The sequence below is a fragment of the Erpetoichthys calabaricus genome, chromosome 17 (genome assembly GCF_900747795.2).
Source record: "Erpetoichthys calabaricus chromosome 17, fErpCal1.3, whole genome shotgun sequence".
NCBI lineage: Eukaryota > Metazoa > Chordata > Cladistia > Polypteriformes > Polypteridae > Erpetoichthys > Erpetoichthys calabaricus.
This window is the reverse complement of record NC_041410.2, coordinates 26068514-26092163: the sequence shown is the minus strand read 5'-3', so window position 1 is coordinate 26092163 and position 23650 is coordinate 26068514. Positions and strand designations below refer to the sequence as shown.

At 38.2% G+C, this 23650-nt stretch overlaps 1 protein-coding gene across 1 annotated transcript in view; it reads right to left on the bottom strand.

The window, feature by feature from the left end:
* Positions 1 to 23650, bottom strand: part of LOC114668132 (IgGFc-binding protein-like) — a 139863-nt gene that overhangs the window by 8119 nt on the left and 108094 nt on the right. Inside the window, exons 30-36 of the mRNA XM_028823762.2 lie at positions 22012 to 22153; positions 17702 to 18030; positions 13648 to 14221; positions 11224 to 11819; positions 9737 to 10307; positions 8020 to 8609; positions 2755 to 3325 (exon numbers count right to left, since the gene is read on the bottom strand). Of these exons, the coding sequence (XP_028679595.2) occupies positions 2755 to 3325; positions 8020 to 8609; positions 9737 to 10307; positions 11224 to 11819; positions 13648 to 14221; positions 17702 to 18030; positions 22012 to 22153 (3373 nt within the window). The remainder of the gene's footprint in view (positions 1 to 2754; positions 3326 to 8019; positions 8610 to 9736; positions 10308 to 11223; positions 11820 to 13647; positions 14222 to 17701; positions 18031 to 22011; positions 22154 to 23650) is intronic.

Genomic DNA, 23650 nt, shown 5'->3' with positions numbered 1-23650 from the left:
GACCTGTGTTTGGATTCAGTGGGTTGGAAAATGGATGGATGGATGTCTGAAACCTATCATCCAGCACAACTTTAGGCACCATACAAAGCAGTCATTAACATTAATATTATTATACATGTCAAGTATATTATTTTAATTATAATTAATTTCTTGTTAAGATTTCACTTGGACAGAAATGAGTATCAGCTGAAATTGTGAGGAATGAAGGCAGTATTTCCAAATCTCTTGTTGGTTATAAAATCCTAAAGCAGAGCAAACTAATGATTTGACTTTTCTACTAGCTAGAAAAGTAGAAACTGGGGGACACACCCAGAATGTATGAAGAAACACATCAGGGCAATTTAAAGCACATAAGTAACAACTGGAATCAGTGTCCAATTACAGAGCATAAAGTTAATGAAGGGTAAGGTAAAAATGGTGTGCAACTTAGGGGGTTTTAAGTATGCGGAAATGTTATTTAGTTTAGTTCTCCACAATGTGTGAGTTCATATTGACAGAGTGAAACAAAGTAAGAGGTCCAATAGACGCCTTCATATAATCATATAACTAGTGGTAATCCGAGATTCTCCAAATTAAGGTGATTAGATGCTACAACTTCATGAAAAAATTAAGTCACTAAAATGGCAGTTCAGTGAGTCACTCATATCTTGTAAACTTATGTTCTGTATCATAAAAAATGTAATTTGTTTATGGCAAATTTCTATGCAGGTGAATTGCATACAGAATTCTTAAAATGCATATGTTTTTCTTTTTTATGTGTTATTTCTCTGATCTATATTAAATAAGTATTAAATTGTTTTTCTTTATATGCTATATATGAGAAAAATACAAGAAGCCACCCTGGGAATAGTCACTAGAGAGCACTACCTTAGGTTAGGGTAGGTAGAGTGTATTATCCCAGAGGGATTTTTTCTTTTTTTTGCCATGTGAAAGTATTTAGGATTAATTTAGGGTCTTAATATTTCCCATGTTATCTCTCTATTATAAAAAAAAATCCTGGGAGAGAAAGACTAGGGATACAAGACGTGATCTTCACGTTAAGATCATGGAAGACACTTAAAAGACCCGCGACACAAAAGAGATTGGCTACGGAGCGTCTCACAGGGACCTTAAACATGAGACTTTGAGCCAAGAGATTGACTCAGGACCGTCTTGCTGGGACGTAGAACATGAGATTCTTGCAAGACACGCCCTACTTACAACCAATATCAAATAAGACCACAGGCAGCAAAATACTCAGTCGTGTAAAGGATTTGAGCACACACAGATCCAGGGCTCTCAGAGCATATAAAGTGTATAAGGACAATATGTTATAGATGAAACGTCAACGACTAAGCGAAGAAGAAAGCAGCGAGGAGAAAAGAGACCCAAAAGCATTGGAGAGAAAAAAAATTCAAAAAAGAAAAAGAATAATCGAGGTATAAATCCAGAAAATAAGGAAAGAAATAATCAGCCCGGAACAAGTGGAATTGAAAAAAAAGCATGTCCAATCGGGCTCAGAATTAAAAGACAGAGTATAACTTCATAAAGACATTCAAAAATGTTGGCGCTATACTGTACACATGCAGAGCAGGTTAGAGATTATGAAAACAGTGGAATTCAAAATACTCAAAAAAAAACGTTGGCGTGAAACACATGCAGAGCAAGATACAGAATATGAAAGCAGAAAAAAAATGAAAGTGTCAAAACAAAGAAAGTAAACATCACAGCACAAACAAAGAGAAATTATTACTCGGAGAAATAACAAAAAGGCGAATAGAGATCGATTATATGGACATAGGTGATATGTCAGAGTATGTAAATATTATAAGGATTTCAAGTTTAAGTCAGAGAATTTCAAAAAACGGAGTTTACCTCACATGCATTTATTGGTTACTTTGCAAAAAAAATTAACTGCTGATGATGTAGATCGCTTTGTCTGTGCTGAAATTCCAAACAGAGAAACCTATCCTGAATTATGGTACAAAGTCATTAAACACATGTCTCACTGGCCTCATTTAAAAGATTCAGCATGCTGGGACTCGAAAGATTCCAAATATTGTTTTTACCAAAGTTCTAAAATAAAAGTGAAACTAATGAAATTGCAACAATTCAAAGAAAGCAAAATCTTAAAAGTGTGCCCCCTAGTAGTTAATAAAGATTCCAATTAATACACCAAAGATCCCTAAAATGTCTAGAAGGCAGTATGGTTGTGATATTTTTTGGGGCAGATCTGTGCTCCATGTTCTCCTTTCTTTTCAATGTATACCAGAAAGATGATCCTGTCACGGAATTAAAAGCTCTTTCTGTTGTATGTTGATCCTTTAAAATTGGGGTTTGGTAGCTAATGAGAGGTAAAGAAATCGAGAATGAAAAAGCTACATGGTGCCTTTGATAAGCAGGGAGTTTTTTGTTGGGGAAATATGTGGGTAAGTGAGCCACACCACAAACAGCAAGGGTACATAACCTGTGGGACTTTAGCTCTTTTGTTACTTTCCTCTTATTTTGTTATACTTTGTGTCATCCCTATTTATTATTTCTTCCTTTATTATACAACCCATTTTAATTTTGTTCTTTTGGCCTCCTGGTCCAAATGAATGACTGAATGAATTGAAGTCACACTTGTTTGTAATTTTCTAGTTCTAATTTTATGCCCCTTCTAAGTAATTAGTTTACATTTACCTCTAAATTTAATAATTTTGCATAATTCTACCACAGTTAACAAGCTAATAAAAACCTGGGTAATGAAAAAAAATACTGTTGGTATCCACTTACGGCAGAAGGAAGCACTTCTCCATGGTTTGATCTTCACACCAGCAGCCTGGCATGCAATGGCGTAGGCTTGAATGCTGCTACAAAGGATCGACTTGTCTCCTTCAAAGGCACACACATCATAGATACAGTTGAGGAAGAAGGGCATTGGATTCACCTTGGACTGACAGTCTTGGAATGGCCCATTGGTCAGCTTGAATATGCCACATGAGCTTTCCTCCATGTACAGGGCTCGCTTACTTTGGTCACAGACAGGACAGCTTTTACCGCATCCTCCACTACATTTCACCCAAGGGAGATCCAACTTCCAGCCTAGAGCAAAGGCTTCTGCGTCAGAGGCTATCACACCAGTAGGGAGGAGGAGCTCATCTTTTGGGTTGCCATTGAAATTACCACACAGACCACACATCTTGTTGCGATAATTTCCAGGGATTGTCACATCCACGTAGCTTTTGGTGTCATAGAGGACTTTAAGGCCAAAATCTGTTTGGATAAGAATGCCGCTGCCCAGTTGTTTGATTGTGATCCTCTTTCCATTAAGTGACAGTGGCAACTGATGCAACTCATTGTCCACCTAATAAGAAGAGAACAAGTAGATGTTTGTTTCATAAATATGTCTCTCAAATTAAAGTCTGTCTTTAGGTAATAAGTTTGTTTATAATCTGTACTGCCAAGGCAAGGGATTCATTACTATACAAGTTTATTTTTTGAATATTTAATAATTTGAACAAACAACATTCCAAATTTTGTTCTATAGAGATAGATTATATGTCTATATGCTGTGCATATATGCATGTGTGTATAAAAATATACAAATATCTATAATTGAAGTTAGTGTAGGGCTTTATCATCATGCATCTGAAAAAGGAAAACAAGGTTAAAAGGCTATTTCCATGCTAAACAGGAAAGAAGGTTAAAAATGCAACATTTTGGCATAGTCCTTCTTTATATATATATATATATATATATATATATATATATATATATATATACACACAGTGGAACCTCAGTTTGCAAGTAACTTGGTTTCCGAGTGTTTTGCAATACGAGCAAAAATTTTTAATAAATTTTCACTTGATAAACGAGCGAGGTCTTGCAGTACGAGTGGTTTGTCTGCTGAGCATCATGTGATCACAACTGAGTTGATGGTTCTTCTCTCTCTCTCGCTGTGGGATTGTGGGCAATCGTCTCCTATTCTCCGTCTGAGTCCGCGTGCCTCACTCATATTGTCAACATCCGTACGAGCGTATAGTGTTTACTACAGCATTAGCATTGTGACTGTGTGCGCCCACACGCGTGTGTGTGTGTGTGCGCTCGCGTGCGCTTGTGTGTGTGCGTGTGTGTGTGTGCACTCGCTCGCGCGCGTGCGTGTGTGCTGTGACGTGCGAGTCCCCGTCTTGCACCCTAAAACACAAAGCTGAGTCTCAGTACTTTAGCAACACAAGCTTTATTCAGCTTGAAACAGCAACAGCGCGATTATTTATACACAGACACAGCAGTCAGGCAGGGCCCTGCGCATTTATAATGTTCCTTGTATCACCCGTTGATGGCAGGCGCTTATAGCATGACCGCGATCTTTTCGGATTCTCTTTTTTACGGAGAACTGCTACAGTGCTGGGAAACTGCGATTGCTTTGGACGCTCTTCAGCATGTCATCCCGTTGGGTGCAATCCCACAAGAGTTTAGAAACTCACTCACACCAGCCATGATTCTTTTCAAAGGTAAAGTGCAAGTTAATTTGTTTTATGTATTTTTACTTTATATTTTGTATTAATCATTTTTATATGAATAGTTTTGGGTTGTGGAACAAATCATCTGAGTTTCCATTATTTCTTATGGGGAAATTCACTTTGATATACGAGTGCTTTGGACTACGAGCACATTTCTGGAACGAATTATGCTTGCAAACCGAGGTTCCACTATATATATATATATATATATATATATATATATATATATATATATATATATATATATATATATATATATATGTATATATATATATATATATATGTATATATATATATATATATATGTATATATATATATATATATATGTATATATATATATATATATATATATATGTATATATATATATATATATATATATATATATATATATATATATATATATATATATATATTTGCAGTTGGAGATCCACGAAGGGAGAAAAAAACGCATCACGTATCATAAAATAGTTTTATTCCTGAGCTTTCAACCCCTATCAGGGGTCTTCATCAGAGGATAATGCTTAGACATACAAGAATCAAAGGCAATATATAGCAACACATTCAGTGGGGTTTTGGGTGGGTGGAGGTGACTAAGTCAGTATGATACATAGGACAAACGTCAAAAAGAATTTCAACACGTGTACAGGAACATCGCAACGCCGTCAGAAGAAAGGACGCACTATCTTTGATATATGCACATACTAAATCGACAGGACACACATTCAACTGGGACAACGTAAAAGTAAAATTTAAGGCCAGTACAAAAAGTGGCAGAGAGTTGGCCGAGTCTTGGCTATCAGATGAAAACGCCATCAACAGACACGTGGACATAAATCCAGCATATGCCAACTTAAGAAGGACATGTACACAATAATTAAACTGTACAACCCCAAACTCGATCATACTTACTTAATCACCCCCCCCAAACTGAATGTGTTGCTATATATTGCCTTTGATTCTTGTAAGTCTAAGCATTATCCATGATAGGGGTTGAAAGCTCAGGAATAAAACTATTTTATGATACGTGATTCGTTTTTTCTCCCTTCGTGGATCTCCAACTGCAAATATGCAAACCGTATCACAGACCTTCTCTTCCATATATATATATATATATATACAAACGTCTACAAGTGGAAGTGTGTGTGTATATAATGTATTAATGATGATGCTCTGATAAAAGTCTGCCAATTTAAAATGTGTGAATTTCAGGCGAAGTGACTTGATCAGTTTCTCTCTGACGCATGGAGTAACCTTCATTCTGCAAAAAAATAAAAATAGTACTCTGACATGTTTCTTGAGAATGCTGTTTCATTTTGGCCCTTCTCAAACCCTGAACTGAACTTTAGAATACCATTACCTTGCAACCTAACTGAACAGGATAACAGCTTTCTGATGTGTTAGTGCAATTGCACAGGTTTTTTCTAGTACCCTTTTAGCATTTAAACATGACTGAGGATACGTTAGTTTACTATTAGGACACTGTAGGAATGACAACTGAAAATGGGCTTTGCAGTCATATGTGTCATTTTTTTGGCACTTGCATGTGCCTCACTTCTCATTCAACCCAAGCAGACAAACTCAGCTTTGTGGTACATGCACGTTGTACATTCACACAGTGAGGTACCATACATTTGCCTGAGACCGGTTTCAGCCTTTCCCACTTAATTTGTGCCACAGCTGAACTCGACTACACGTCCCTCTCGGACAAGATACAACCTGTCCTGGCCCACTTAGCTGACTTGTCTGCAAGTTCACCAATATAGTAAAACTGCTAGGGAGTGTTTGGGTTGTTTTCTGTTCCATATATATATATATAAATATTTATAATATATATATTTAACTGCCATGGAGGAAGGACAGGCAACCTGGCTGGGGTGAAAGATGATTTCTTGTCCAGCCAGAAAGCCATAATGGATGGACTAAGCAGACATGAGACTGCTAGGTGCAGTTCTTTCTTTACCATTGCGGGTGGCAGTATTACTCATGGTTGAACCCAGTTAGGACACCTGTAAGGTTTGCTGGGAATTGGAGATTGGGTGCTGCCAGAAGGCAATATCGAGAGAGGACTCTCCTGGTTACCACATGACCCGAAAGTGCATCGGATGACTTATGCATGATACCTGATGCAGTTCTTGGATGTAGTTCCAAAGGAGCCTGTGCCCTCACCTCGGGGAATCACTCTTGGGAGGCAGTGGGTGACACTCACTTGAAGGAAAGAAGGAAGTACGAAATGGATTGTGTATTCTGTTCTGGTATTGATGTTTTGTTTGATGATTGCTGGTTTTGACAAATACATACCCTTTATTTGAACCTGGAATTGTGTTGGGTGAGGTCTGGAGCTAAGTGGAGCTTTCAGGACGAAACAAATGCTGTATTTCTTCTGGAGTCCAACAGAAACAGTACATTGGAAGAAAGAACCTAACTTCTACTATTTCCCTTAGCCAAAAATGCCTTAATCATACTAGTGTTCCTCTAGCCTGTCCTTTGCTAAAAAAGAAAACCTTTTCAGAAACATTCCTTAATGGGTTAGCTTGCAGTGCTCCAACCCTTCTTAACACTTTACTTCTCTCATTTTCAAAGTTACAATATAAAATATGTATCTTTTTTCTTGGAAGTTGAATTGCATGGATATAGTGATGTTTTGAATTCTTGATCCCTGGTTTTAGAGTTGCTTGACTGTTAGATTGTACCATACCAAATCAGCACGTTTTGGTGGCTAACTTCATAAAAAGGATGAAGTAGCTTTATACCTTTATATAATTTAAATGCAAAAAACTATGAAAAGGAGTTGTAAGTGCAAACATTTTCAACATGGCATTCAGTTTGAACCCTCATGATATAGCAATGTAACTTTTAAAATTTAAACTCTGATCATCACATCTGGAATACTGTGTGCAATTCTGTACATAATTGAGGCCCAACTAGACTTTGTATGCAGAAAAGCCACCAAAGTCACCAAGAGTTAAGGGACTGCCTAGTTTTGAGAAATGAATGTTTTATATGGACCTAATTTTTACTGTAAATTTTCCAAAGGCATTGATATAGCTGAACTAGGAGAACTTGTTCAGTTAAAAAATGAATTTCATAGTCAAGGACATTGGGTCAGTTAAAGAGAAATGCATTCAAGGAAGAAATCAAGGAGGTTCTTATTGACACAAAAGTCTGCTGTAATCTTAAACAAATATCTTGACATGTTATTGAATTGAGACGTATTAGCTCTAACTTAATTTATAGAGTTTCCTTATTGAATGAAGTTGGCAGTAACTGATTTCAAGAAGAACAATGAAGAACCACATGTCTTCTGTTCAATAACACTCTTCTGCCAGGGAGGCGAAGTATATCTCTGCAGCTTATGGGTAACATTACATGAATCAATGTGGCATTTGTGAACTCAAGGGTTGATATTTTTTCTATTACCCCATCCAATCAGTTATGTTGATATCGAACATACAGTCCATGACTTAATCAAATTTGCCTAAAGTCACACAGTAGCTTTAAAAGATTGTATAATGTCCATGAAAGAAAGTCTTACTCACCATGGCCTCCCACTGCATTCCTTGTCGGATTGTGATGCTGTAGCCATAGACCATTACTGTCACTGCCTTCGTGATAGCCACAGGTCCGAACTGCTCATTCTCAACATTCAGAGAGAAATATTTCAAGCCTGCTTCCCCACTACACACTTTAGTCAAAGTGTAACTGCATGTACCCTGGAAGTCAAACCTGATGCCATCAAAGGAGATGTAGTGGATATTGCCAGAAACCACACACTTGCCCTCTCCAACAGGATGGCAGCCATGTTTGCCATTCACCACTGAGCACTTCTCATTGGCTCCACAGGAGACCTTCTTACAGACTGCCCCACCTTTCTCATTACATTTGCACTCTTCTTTACATTCTCCTTTCGGATAGAAAACGTCACATTTTTTGTGATACTCTCCTTCATAGACACAGCCACATTCAGAAATATGCACACACAGGGCTCCACTTAAGATAAAACCGCTATCACATTGGCAGCCTTCCTTACAACCTGGTTGGCATTTCTCTGGGGCAGACAAGCCAAAGCATGTGGTGGGGCATCCAGTTGTGCAGATCTCATAGTGGCTATTCTTGGGACAGGAGACAGCTGGAAGCAAAATAGAAGGAGAGGTTATTGATGCATAAAATAAAATAAAGGGGAATCGGATATTAGCTTAAAAAATAAATGTAAGCCAATGCACTAAATGGTTTGAAGCCATCAAGTGATGATGAGTGATTCATGGTAAAACAGAGAATCCTTCTATTTGTCCATCTGCCCAGATAAAAACAATAAGGAAATGATTTAAGAAAATCAAATTTAACACTTGGGTGCAGCCACTACTGGAATTTGATAATAAAGATGTGTAATCATGATAAATCGGTGAAGTGATATCTTGACTTTGTTAAGTAGAATAGAGTTAGGGAGGACGCCGGGTTTCTAGAGTAGCATGCTTAAGAATTTGTTTTTAGCTTTGTTTGTGTTTTGTGCTTATGACACTTACAATTTTGCATTAATTAATTTTACTCTACTTCTTCTTCTACTTCTTTCGGCTGCTCCCATTAGGGGTTGCCACCGCGGATCATCTTAATTCATTTTACTATACAATATTCATTTATATACTGAGTGGCCTTTAGCCTGGTATACTTTAAGAACATGACATGTACAATATTGGTCAGAACAGAGATATTCTTAATGGAAAAAGGGGGGGAAAGGGCTGCTAGGAACAGGTGTTTCCCACATCCTAAGATGGTAACACAGGTAAAATTCTATAGAAATGTGGCCTTGTGCTTTAGTAGATAGGTCTCCGGAATTCAGGGAGACTTCAGGACACCAGGGGGCATCCTTAAGGAGATCCAGAAGTGTTTCCTAGAACACCCCAGCAATTCCTCCAAAGAGAGAATTAGAGCAGCTCCTTGTCCAAATAGACTTTGACCTCAGAATGTTGAGGTTTGAAAGTGACAAGAGCTCCCTGGCATATCAATCTTACGAGACTAAAGTGATTAGGAAGATGAATATGGTGAGTTCTGGGTGCTTGTGTGCTGTATTTGTTTATCCATTTTCTGTACTTTATGTTCTCCCCTTTAACCATTCCTTTTCATCATTTTGTGTTTTGAATCTTGATAAATGCCTGTTTTTACATTCTGGAGTCTTATAGCGGCAGCAGTCCACAAGCATATATGTAAAAGTACATACCATTTATTAATCTAAAGGGAAGGGAGAGACCATAAACTTACGGCAAAAACTATTGCTCCTCCATGGGTATACAGTAAGGCCGGCATTTTGACAAGCAGAGACGTAGGCAGTCACTGCTTTGCAGAGAGTTGAGTGGTGACCCTTCTGATTGCAGGCATCATATGCACAGTTTTCCAGGAAAGGTGTGGGATCAATCTTGGGAATGCATTCACGGAAGGGTCCAGCCTTATTTGCAATGATTCCACAGTAATGTTCAGCCTTATACACGTTTTTCTCTGAGTCAGAGCAGAAATGGCAGAGTGGGTCTGAGCACTCAGATGAGCAGCCTGGAGATTCGGCCACCTTCCAGCTGTCTCCAAACTTCACAATGCTGGGTGCGGGTTTGCCTCCTGGCATCAGCATATCGTCTGCCGACTTCTGATTGTAGTTGCCACAGAGGCCACACACAGCTCCAGAATAGCTACTTGGCAGTGTGACAGTGATCTCATTGTTCCAAGTGAATGTCAACTGCAGGTTAAACCCAGTTGTGAGAGTCACTCCAAATCCACTGTAGAACATGATCAGGTTGTTGTCATTATAATAAAACGGTAGAGCGACAAACTCTCCATCAACCTAAAAGAGGAGACAATGACATTTGAGGCTGTGTGTTCAGAACTGGTGTCTCGTATATTAGATATTTAAGATTTTATGTCACTTCATTTTCATGTCAGATGCCCGTGTTTAGATGGGTTCTATGGTTTGGTGCCACTATGCTTTGGATAGCTGCTGATGACACACAACAAGGTCTTTTTTTTTTTTAACTACAGTTCAACTAGTTGCAAATTGTTGCATATGGCATATGATATTGTAGTAATCACTTGAGGGAAAGACTGTCAGCTAGACTAAAAACGGTGATGTTGTTTGTTACAATCAACTATGGACCAGAGATTTACCTTTCCCAGTAATTCCTTTAACTGCTGGTTTGTTTAATTCTCCTCTGTTGTCATCTGGCCAGGTTTCAATTGTTAATTTTTTTCCCCAAGACTTTATTCAAATTTAATCAATAATATAGATTTTTATTTGCTTCCCCAAATAAGAAACTTTAAATATGTAAATGTTATAAGGTATTTTACTGTTCTTATTTTGTAAATTTGTGCAAGCACTCTGAACTTGTATTCAGTGAAGAGTGCCATGCAACAATAAACTGAACTAAAGTGAAAGACCCAATCCGTGACCCCTCAGATGGGTGGATTACAACTCCCTGCTTGTTTTAGAGTCTGTGTCGTGATCTAGCATGCCTCCTATAGATCTCTGAAAATGAGTGTTCCTGAGTATTAAAACAAAGTGGTGACTAATATCACTATTTCAAAGGCAAAGAAAATCTAATAGACATTTTTCCAGGCTCACTGTCCATGTATGGTTCCTGGTTGCATTTGGTTCTATCAGCCTAGGATGTAATAACTGGATTTGAGAATAGGATGTGATATAAGAAGATAAAGATCAAGTGAAGCAAATAATGTTGAAATTAATATTAGAGAGATGCACCTACCATCACTTTGAAGGGATAATTCATACTGATGACAATGTCAATACCATACACTTTCATTATGAGTTCACTGGTGGAGGCCACTGCACTGTTTCCACGGTTGGAGTTTTTGACTTCAATGTCAAATGGAGTAAGGCCATCCTTTGTACACAGCCTAACAAGTTGATAGACACAGGTGCCATGGAATTCAAAGGTGTACCCATCAAAGGTTTTGTAGTGGAGTTCTCCAGTTGCTGTGCATGAGGAGTAGCCGAGTGGATAGCAGCCCTTCACTCCATCCACCACCTTGCACTGCTCATTTGACTTGCAGCCGGACTCCTTACAGATCACCATGCCTAACTTAGGATCACATGTACAGCTAACATTGCAGAAGTCGTCAGCCCAGAACTTCTCATTTGGCTCATAGTAGCGACCTTGGTAGGAACAGCCACAGCTCGTGTTGGGCACACATTTTCCTCCACTTAGAGCGTAGCCATTATTACATACGCAAGCATCCACACAGCTTTTTTCACATACTGAAACTTTTTCAGTGAACGGACAAGTAACTGGACAAGGGCTGGCACAGGATTCATAGTGGCTGTTTTCAGGACAGTCCATTGCTAAAAGAAAAGAAAATGTACATGAACTAAATTGTTATAAACAGTTAAGGACCTACTGTATGCTTTGGGCCATTTGATGCAGTGTTGTGTGGCAGAGCCTGAAGTGATGGTAGTCTAGAATTGTAAGATTTTTTTATGTGTTTGCATATGATGATGATGATGATGGTTTACGTGTCTTTAGTCAAAGCTTGTAACAAGAAGGTACACAGTAGTGCCACAGCCATGAAGGATCCTATGTTGTGCCAATTATAAGTGTGACTAAAGCCAGCAGCACACTACACAACTTTCAGTCGGAGAGTATGTCAGACTTAGCTGTGGCATTTGCTTGCTCTCTTGGCATCGAGTATGTCACATTACATGACTAGAAATCTCAGGAGATGATGGATTAAACAGATGACTGATGACTTTTCACTAGAGTTTCAAGTTTCTAAGTTATTTTGAGCTTGCTGCTTTCAACTGCAAATTTAGATACTGCCTTAGCATCAGCACATTTTTTTCTTTTTCCATGCTGTCACAATGTAACAAACATTAAACTTTGGATGGACAAGCCTCTGCGGTGGGTTGGCACCCTGCCCAGGATTGTTTCCTGCCTTGTGCCCTGTGTTGGCTGGGATTGGCTCCGGCAGACCCCCGTGACCCTGTGTTCGGATTCAGCGGGTTGGAAAATGGATGGATGGATGGATGGATGGATGGACAAGCCTCTCTCCCATTTTTCATGGTTTCCTTCTTTCTGTGCAGACACTTTCTATGCCATGTACTTCTAGCTGAGTACTCATCAATTGTCAACTCTTGTGCTGTAACCCATCGTTATGAGTTAAGACAAAATCAGACCTATTTTATTTTGTCATGGCATGTTTCCGATAGCTCTGACTGAATTGCTGAACTGCTGGTCCTAGGCATGTACGATAACTGTGCACCACTCACAATGCTCTCCAACCTCGTGTAAATGAATGCTATGGCTGAAAACTGATGGAAAAGTTATAAATATTGATGAGTGAAACAGGATGCTTCATTTCGTGAAATTGCTCCTAAAAGTTATGAAAGAGAAACACACTAACAATTTGATTTTGTGGGTTTTAAAAGTTTATGAGGGTGAAAAGTAAGAATTTTTTGCTCTGTATGCATTGTTCCAGTCAAAACCCCTTTGTCTTTCCTCAGCCACCCAACATAATCTAGCAGCTGTTAAGTGATTGTAGATTTTTGCTCTCTACGCTCTGTACCATAATAAATTGTGTTGTACTTTTGCATACGGAGAAAAAGTATGCAGATAGGATTAAAATATATGTGCTAATAGTGCGGATTTTGCTTGTGACGAAACAGAATTTTTTTCAAGATCTTTTTCGCAAAGCAAAATTCTGTTTTGCTTCAAATTCATTTTATCCTGATTGTTTTGACCATTACTCAGTCATGTAGTGTTATCCGTGCCTGGGAGGCTGAAAAAGCCAGTTGTTTTAGTGATAAAATATCAGAACTTCAAGGACTTCTCACTGATTGCAGCCAATAAATGGACAGGGAGTAATCTTTAAAACAGTGGTAAGATAATGGCACCCTAATTACATTATTCTTGTTTAATATAGTGGATGTGAAGTAGAGTCTTGAGAATACCAGTTCCTTGCAAATTATCAGGTCCAATAGCTATAATGGAGTAATTTCAAAGAAACATATATTAATTTAAAAATCAATAAAATTAACCCACTTATCAGTTACTGTGTTTAAAGCCCTGGGTTATGTCTAAAATGAAAAATAACACAAACAGCATAAAAGTGAACAGGACTCAATCTTCTCAAGTATTCTATAAGAATGTTATTATCAAGATAAGTCCACTTACGGCAATCGGCAAGTTTCCTCCAGTCCTTGATGACAATGCCCTCTTTTAAACATGCTTCAGCATAAGCACTGAAGGCTTGGCACAGAAGCTTCTTGGCACCACTGTACAGACACACGTCATAGACACAGCTGTCAAAGAACTTGTCTGGATCAACCTTGACATGGCATTGCTCAAAAATTCCCTCTGTCTTCATGGTGAGCTTCCCACAGTATTGTTCACTCTCATAGATGTTACGCATGTTTTCTTCACATACGGGGCAGTTGGTCTGGCAGTAATCCCAGCAGAAAGGATCTCGGTCATTCACCTTCCAGGACTTTGCCCAATCAATGACTGATGATACCAGCTTGCCATCCTTTCCCCTTTGCTCATCCTCGATGTTACCATTGAAGTCGCCACAGAGACCACAGACGCTGTTGTAATAGCTGCTTGGCAAATTGATTAGCAGATACCAGTTCCAGTCGTAAGAGATTCGCAGACCAAAATTGGTGAGTACAACGGCATCATTTCCACTCTGGAATAGCTTTATTTTGCCATCATCAAGGGTCACAGGCAAATTCAGAAGCTCATTGTTTACCTGAAAGTTAATATTTGATTCATTAAAAGAAGGCTCCAAAACAAATTGGACATATAGTATAATTCAGAAGGTTTGTGAAAAGGCACTTCTAAGTGCTCTTCCTTGAAGTACATTAACTTCTGATCGATCTTTAGGTTTGCCAGAATCTTATAACCAAAAGCCAGTTAGTGCCTGACTTGGGCTCATTTCTAAACTGAGATCAACCCTAGCCCTTCTGAAGTCCAAATGCCTAATTGGAAGCTTAATTAACTAATGGATACAAGATTTGCTGGAGCACCAACAGAAGGCATCCATGTGTTTTCCAAAGGAAATAACGTCAATGTCAATTTATTTATATAGCACATTTAAAACAACATAGTAATGCTGTGGCCAAAGTGCTTTACAATAATAGAATAAAAGAAAAACAAAACAAATTAACATAAAACATAAATAGAAATAAAATATATGAATGCCCTCAAAGTTTTAAGGTAAGGTGTTTAAACAACATTACAATTAAGATCAGGATCAACCTTGGTACCTGACTTGGCTTATGGGCTGTGCCACAATCCTCGCACTTACTACCTGTGATATAGCAGGTCCTTGGCTCAGAGTAACAGGCCAGTTTTTAAATAAATAATCGCGCACTCACGGCTTATAGAGGGGGTGCAGTAGTGTGGCCGGAGCAGTTCTCGGACACGATGTGGTGCAGGCGTTTCCTCGCTTGAGTGCACAGGTGAGGAATTGTCCATATCCGTAATTGATGCCGGGAGCTGTTAATCACCACACCTGTGCCACTTCCCCATTATATATAGTAGGAGCGGAGACGGGAGAGAAGAGAATAGAAAGACGCATTAAGCGGAGGTTAATGGACAGAAAGAAGACAGGAGTTGGAGTAAGCCGGCACTCATTGAGGAAGAAGCAGGCGGATGGTGTCTCAGGAGGAGGCACTAGGATCACTCCTGCTGAAAAGCCTGGAGCAGGAGTGATCACTGCGCTCTGGGATGTCTTCTTGTCGGGTGGAGCCTGGATAGACAGCGGTGGGAGGATGTCACGCTTTCGCCAGGAGGAGCCTGGATGGGGAGCGGTGGGAGCGGGAGCATGGTCCGGCAGCTCTCTTCAGAACGCCATGGATCAGGCGGTGGGGACACAGGCCTGGTGTAATGGATGTCTGCGTCTGTTGGCATATGTCTCTCCGTCCTGCAAAGCCTATGAAGTATAAGCTGGAGAGGGGAACACCCGGCGGTATTTTAATCTCGGTTTTATTGGATTATTTGAACCTCCACATTATCACTGTTGGGTGGCACGGTGGCGCAGTGGGTAGTGCTGCTACCTCGCAATTAGGAGACCCGAGTTCGCTTCCCAGGTCCTTCCTGCGTGAAGTTTGCATGTTCTCCCCATGTCTGCGTGAGTTTCCTCCGGGTACTCCGGTTTCCTCCCGCAGTCCAAAGACATGCAGGTTAGGTGCATTGGCAATTCTAAATTGTCCCGGGTGTGTATGTGTGAGCCCTGCAGTGGGCTGGCGCCCTGCCCGGGGTTTGTTTCCTGCCTTATGCCCCTAGGATTGGCTCCAGCAGACCCCCATGACCCTGTAGTTAGGATATAGCAGGTTGGATAATGGATGGATGAATGGATTTTCACTGTTTTTTAATGGATTATTTATTTAATAACGCTTTGATTGCACTGCACTATTTATTTGAACACTTTTTGGTTTTGAATGTTTTAAAATAAAAGCATTTCTGCACTTTGCATCTTTCCCCTTGCTTCATAGGTGTCCTCATTGTCCAGCTCATCTGGTTACATTTTTGACGGTGTTGGGCTCAAGGGCACCCAAAAGGGAAGTGGGAGCGTGGAGCAAGAACCCGCATCGTCACACTGCCCTATTGGAGACCACACAGATTGTGCATTTGTCGAGTGCTGCTATTTTCTGAGGATGCAGCACATTTGTGTACTGTAGAACAACAACATTAAAGCTATTTTTTGATTACTTTTCTGTTCTCAATGGAAGAATCGTCTCGATTAGAATAATTTAAATTAGATTTCCTCTCAACACCAGGCAGAGCTCATTAGTTACCTGAGTTTCAACCAAACCCTTCATAATCTTAGTTTCTCTCTAGCTTGGACATGCAAACTAACTAAATAATGATGATAAAGAAGACCACAGAACATAAAGGTTCTTGTTGAATTAAATCTTTAGGATGTCATCGTTTAATATGCATTCTGTGTAGTTTGTTTTGAAATTTGCATATTCTCTCTGTCTTACATCATGTTTTGAATAACGTCAATATTGAGAACCTTGCCAATCATAAAAATATCTTCTGTTTGAAGAACCTCCACTCATTAATGTCAGTGCAGTTTCAGGATGGAACTGAGGACTAGTTGTTGTTGTACATGACATCCACACTGTTCATGAGATAAACTTCACAGCTCATTTAAGTCATTCGCTCCTAGCTCACAAATCAACTACTGTATTTTTCATTTGTAAACTACACACACATATTACAAAAAATCATATAGCCAATAGCATAAAGTTACAGAAGCACAGCCTCCGCTTATGAGCATTGACTTTTCTATAAACAATAACAACTTAAGATCAAGGAGGCAGTTACCCCTTTGCCCCATCATAACCGGTGCCTATGCCTCTGCAGTCAGATGTTTGCTTTTTATCCGCATGTCTGTCCTAACATTTCTTCGTGAAACTGCAATGATGTTTTGTCCTAAATTTGCTGTGACATATTGCACCGGGGCTCTGGAAATAAATGCTTTTCAATTGTAGCAGTACAATTAAACATATTGGTATATACTTGCTAGGATGGAAGCTTCCTACATATAAACGATTGCTATGTGGTTCTCTTAAACAAAGAGCACTTGCTCAAATAGAAATTGTAATTTAGCTTTAAATTTCACCATTTGGTCCAGACGTACACAATCATGCTCTTTGTTATGACAAGACATGTAAGAAACAGATGACTAGAAAATAAATGGGAGTCATAACTAATGCAGAAAGCAACACCAGAAGATGGAGAACACACTCTAGCGTCGCACCCAAAACAAAATGTAACTCAAAGTCATAGCCAGAAGTAGAAAGGCCTGAGAAAAGATAAACACACAAATGCACTTTTAGAAGTTCTTTGTGGAATCCACAAACTCAGATAAGGAGGTGATCCCATGGGCCAAACTTTATTTCTCATAACGCCTGACATCACTTGGTTCTTGACTGACAACATTTCTGCTAACAGCTGCATCATAACCTTCAATCAAAACTGCCCAAATTAGTGGCTCCTGTGCCAAAACAAATTGGCATTGTGGGAGGACATGAATAAATACTAAACATTACCAAATTAACTACCAACAGAATGCATTTAGGTAACCCCAAAAATGTATAAGGAAAAGTCATTTTCAAGAACTCTTGCTGAAATAAGCACATAAAATAACTAATCAAGACATTGTCCCTCGTTGTAGCCGATAGAATTTATATTGAATACAGAAGTGTAGGTTACTCACCATTATCTTTCCTATCTGTTGTTTCTGTATGACAATGGTGTAGCCATAAACCTTGATGGTCACAGTCCTTACAAAAGAGACAGCAGTGCTGCCACGATTGTCATTCTTCTCAGTGACAGAAAATGGGACCAGGCCTTCGATATCTCCACATGTCTCAGTAATGGTGTAGGTGCAAGTACCCTGGAAATCAAAGTAGTAGCCATCGAAGCTGCGGTAGTGGGGGTCTCCCCATGCCCAGCAAGTGCCAGTGTATTGTGGCTCACACACTGCAATATCTTTCTGCACTTTGCATTTTTCTTTAGGTCGGCACTTTACATCTTTGCATGGATCTAACAGAGAAAAGCAGAGATGGATAAGTTTTGTTGGGAAGAAACAGACTGCACAGAGTAATCCTAAGAATGAAAATGTGAATCGTCTCTAAAAAGCTGCAACCAGAAACTGTTATGTCTTTACCTAGAAAACTGTCCTAAGCCCAAGCAAAGTTTCAACATTTCGGGAAACAAAAAAATACCATCACCAACATCACCCACCCACAACGCAGAGAAGAGTTATAGCTACTAATACGTAATGCTTCTATTTATTTATACAAATAATTGTTACTCAGCTCAAAGGACCTAGGCTCATAACTTACTCTAGCCACTGTCTGTGTGGAGTTTTCCCATTCTTGCAGTATCCATGTGAGTTTTTATTGTCAATCCAAACTCATCTCATATTATAAAGGAGGGAAGTCATGCTACTATTTGATACTTATTGACAAAGGATAATGTGCACTAGTGTCATGTCCAGGGTTAGCTCCTACCTCTGTTTTTCCTGCAATTCTGGGATTGAATAAAGAAATTCAGCCAATTGATGGAAGGTTAGGTGACTGTGGACTTTTGCATGCATAAGCCTTGAAGTGACATAGGATTATTTCCAGAGTTGACAAGTGTCCTACAAAGATAGGCTTTAGTTCTGAAATATTCTCTTCTGGATAAAAAAAAATTGGATAGATATATGGATTTTTGTATGGATTAAGTTCAAATGTTTAATCAAATAATAGCAATATTACTCACTGTAATTCAACTTGTGATTTAATTTAAATAATACTATTCTAAAAAAATGTCTGCTCATTATGTATTGCCTACAGTCTCATCAGCGCAAACGTTTCATTTAAGAAGGGGGGAGCAGCAGCTGTAGATAGGAAGTCTTCACAGAGGCATTCATTTCTAGAGATCACAATAAAACATATCAACCGGTTTAATGGCAGATATAGATGGGAGTTTTACTAGGGGGAAGTCAAGCTAAAGTTAGAAAATGGAACAAATCTTAACAAAACTGATGACTTCATTTCTCAATGTAGTCTCCACCCTTCTCGATGCACTTGCACCACATGCCTGGAAGTGCCGGTATTCCAGCAGAATAAAAGGTTTTGTCTTGTCCTCTCAAATGTATTTTGGATTATAGTGATTCAAGTGCATCTCCCAATTAATACGATATGTACATGTACAGTGCAGGAAAACAGCACTGCTTCATTTCTGAATATGAATCTGTAATCACTACGTTTGTTTTCTTCGTTTTGTTTTTGAGGGCAAATTCATGTTTATGAGCATTCCCCCTAAACTGTGAAGAACGTAGTAAAAGCACTTATGACTTATATATATACTGTTTTATATATATATATATATATATATATATATATATATATATATATATATGCAGCTGGAGATCCACAAAGGGAGAAAAATCACGTATCATAAAGTATTTTTTATTCCTGAGCTTTCAACCTCTGCCAGGGGTCTTCATCAGAGGATAATGCTTAGACTTACAAGAATCAAAGGCAATATATAGCAAAAAATTATGTGAGGGTGTGGGGAGGTGGCTAAGTCAGTGTGGTCGGGGGGGCGGGTATTGGGTGTAAAGTCTTGTTTATTATGAATATGTTCTTCTTAAGTTTGCATATGCTGCATTTATGTCCAAGTGTCTGTTGATGGTGTTCTCATTTGATAACCAGGATTCGGTTTATATATGGTAAAATTTTATAGCAGCCTAACTGAGGCATGTTAGAGGCCAGAAAACTGTGATGACAAACCACATCTGCCATTAACTGACCAAGATCTTTTGGAGTAAATCCTTTCTACGTCTATTTTTCATTTATGTTCAGCAATCACTACATGTGGTTTGGCTCATTAGTGTACGTGTTAGTACAAGAGTTTAGAAGTACAGTATATTCTGTGCATATTCATATGTTAAACAAGATATCCATCTGATTTTTACTTTTACCTTTAGTCAACTAAAACAGATTTACTTTTTCTAAACTAAAAATAGACTGAAACTAACAATAATGAGATGACTAAAATGTAGCTATAACTAAAATGCAATTTAGTCAGAAGACTAAAACTAAATCAAAATGTATTGTTAAAATTAACACTGCTTTACAGTCCCTGATGCCTTCTCTATTTACATTTCCCCTGACCTCACTGGAGTGTCAATGATATATATTCTTAATGTTCAGCAAGTATTCAGATTTGAATCTTTCTGGTTTGGCCATTAATAGGAAAAACGTTCTAAGGGTATTATAATATTAAACTCTACTATGGCAAGCCAAATTAACATTTAGAGATATCTCGAAATGAATTTCAGATATTTTAAAATGTAATTTACTTTTTAAGACATCTGAAACTCGCTTTGAGATATCTTAAAATAATTTCTTTCACATTTTAAGATATCTGCCATGTAGAGATATCTCAAATGCATTTCAAGATATCTCAAATACATTTTGAGATATCTCAAAATAATTGTGTGTGCATTTCAAGATATCTCAAATGAATTTTCAGATATCTTAAATTAATCTTTCATGCATTTAATGATATCCCAAAATCATTTCCTGTAAAACTGCCTATTATTTCAATGGGACTTCTTGTTTATTATAAGATATCTTAAAATGTATTTGAGAGATATTGAAATGAGCAGGAAGTGATTTTGAGATATCTGAAAATGTATTTGAGATATCTGAAAATCTCCAGCAGACCCCCGTGACCCTGTGTTTGGATTCAGCGGGTTGGAAAATGGATGGATGGATTGATATCTGAAAATGGACAGGAAGCTGTTTTGTTGATATCTGGAAATGTATTTGAGATATCTTAAATTGTATTGTCGATATCTAAAAATGCTATGGAGATATCTTGAAATAATTGAGTGTCCTTTTAAAGATATCTTTAAATGCATTTTAAATATCTTGAAATACAATTTGAGATATTTTGAAATACATTGTTAGATATCTGAAATGGAGCAGAGACCCATTTTAAGATATCATGAAATTAATTTTAGATATCTAAAAATGTATTTTAGATATCTCAAACAACAGTGAATTTTAAGTTATCTTAAATGCTTTTTGAGATATCTTAATTATATTTCGAGATATCCTAAAATAACTTCCCATTCATTTCAAGATATCTCAAATTCATTTTGAGATATCTGAAATGCATTTTCAGATATCTCAACATAACTTCCTGCAGATTTCAAGATATCTTAAATACATTTTGAAATATCTTAAAATAGACAGGAAGTCCCATTGAAATAATAGGAAATTTTACATGAAGTGATTATGAGATATCTCAAAATGTATTTGAGATATCTCAAAATGCACAGGAACCTATTTCGAGATATCTCGAACTGCATTTAAGATATCTTAAAATGCTTTTCAGATATTTCAAAATGTACAGCATATCTTAAATAGATTTCAAGATATCATAAAATGCTTTTTAGATATCTTAAAATAGATGCATTTTAGATATCTGTGATTCAATTTGAGATATCTAAAATGCATTTCCAGATATCTTAAAATTCATTTTGAGATATCTCTAAATGTTAATTCGGCTTGCCATACTCTACAGATATTATTGATTCTGATATGAACTAAAATGCTAATTAGAATTATTCAACAATTTTCTGTTTGCCTAAATTCAATTAATTTGTTTGCCTTCTCTTGCCATCCATTTTTTCAATAGACATTGACACTTAGGCAGTGATACCTTGAAGACCTCTTTACTTACTGTTCTACTGCTGTCAGAAGCTCTTACTATTATACAGAAATTAGCAATTCAATGTATTCTTTTAATTCCACAATAAAAAGCTGAAATGAAAGAAATGGGTTTAACTTTAAAACAAACAATGAATTATCTTATCCTTTGCATAAATATACAGCCAGTGGTGTGCCATCCTGGGTTTGTTGTTTCTACCAAGATGGGCACTGGCCCGACAAAATGAAAACTGGATGGAAACATGCAATATAGTACTACGAAAGTGCCCTTGGCCTCTTCTACTATTCTTACCAGTGGAGCGACAAGACATAACTCCATCTTTAATTCCACATTTGGTGCCTTCAGCACAAGTGTATGCCTCACATATCATGCCACGATGGAAGTCACAGACACATTGTTTCTGGCAGTTTTCTGTAATTACCACTTCACCAGACTGAAAAAAAAAGAAAGATATACGTGTAACTAGCTGAGACATCAAGTGCCAGATTATATTATGGAAAAAATAACTTTATGCCCCACTCCATGTTCGATCAGTTTAGTTACTTGTAACTTTAAAGGGGGACAGACCTATTTCTTTAAATGGTGAAAAAAAACTCTTGAGATTGGATCAACTCAAATTCCAGAAATCAAGTTCTCCTACCAGCTCAATATTCGCTTTTCTGCCCATCATTCTACATGACAATTTCATAAAAGTATGCACATGCAAGAGTACTTGTTGCTATTAGAAGACAGAAATGTGACTATTCACATTTAACTATTGATAAGAACATAGGTAAATAATAATAATAATCATCATCATCATCAAGTACCAGCTGATGAAGTCCAAGATCACCAAGAGTAATGTTGTTGAGTGCAACTTGCATCCAAGACAGAGCTCAGCTCTCGGAATTAGATCTCAGATACTGTATCAACAGTCTGGCTGTACCAGTTGTCCTGTACAGCTTTGGCATCATCTTGTGGTCCTCTTTGGAGCTAAAGAACATGGACTGAAAGACCAGAAAATTCCACACAATGCATGGGCTTCTACATATGAAAGGAGACATTAAGCATATTTACATCTCATAATTCCAGAAAGACCAAGAACTTTTAGCACTCGTGATAGCAAAGTAGGTTGTGATTGTTGGTCTGTGCAAAAATCTTGTGTGGACTGGTTAGAGGCTACTATGACTGATGCTCAGACACCATCAAGCTCTTCACAAGTGTAAGTCCATCATGAAGAGAGGTACGAGATAAAAAAAAAAGATATGGTTTGTCCGAGATCACTAGCGCTATTATCAAGAAAATCAAGCGGTTACTCAAGTCCAAGAGGTGAAGATGCGGTGCTACAAGGTGAAGCCAATGTACAACCAGTTATTCAACAACCTGGACAGACCGTACGTCAACAAGGACCTGACACATGCAAGGCTTCGAAGTGCAAGACACAAGGAGAAACAGAAAGCCTCATCACAGCCACTCAAGACCAGGCATTGAACACCAGGCACCACCAGAAGCATATCATAGGTGCACCAGTCAACAGCAGATGCCGTCTGTTTGGTAAAGTTGAGGAGATCATCAGCCACATAGTGTCTGGTTGCTGTCCTGCACCTGAAGGAATATCTTGAACGTCACATTAAGGTAAGTAAGGATGTGTACTTTGCCAACAGCAGGGTGTTCCGATAGTGGACAAACAGTACAAGCATACACTAGACACAGCAATGGGTACCACAGACTGTGTCATTAGGTGGGACATGAAGATTTCCACAGATCATAACATCATCGGCAACAGGCCAGAGATTGAGTTCCATGACAAGAAGTCATTGATGTGACAATCCTGGATGAAAACAACATTCTGAGTAAGGAGGCAGAGAAGATTGTCAAGTATAAAGACCTTGAGATTGAAGTCATGTGGAATATAAGGACAACAGTGGCTTCAATAGTTGTAGATACAATG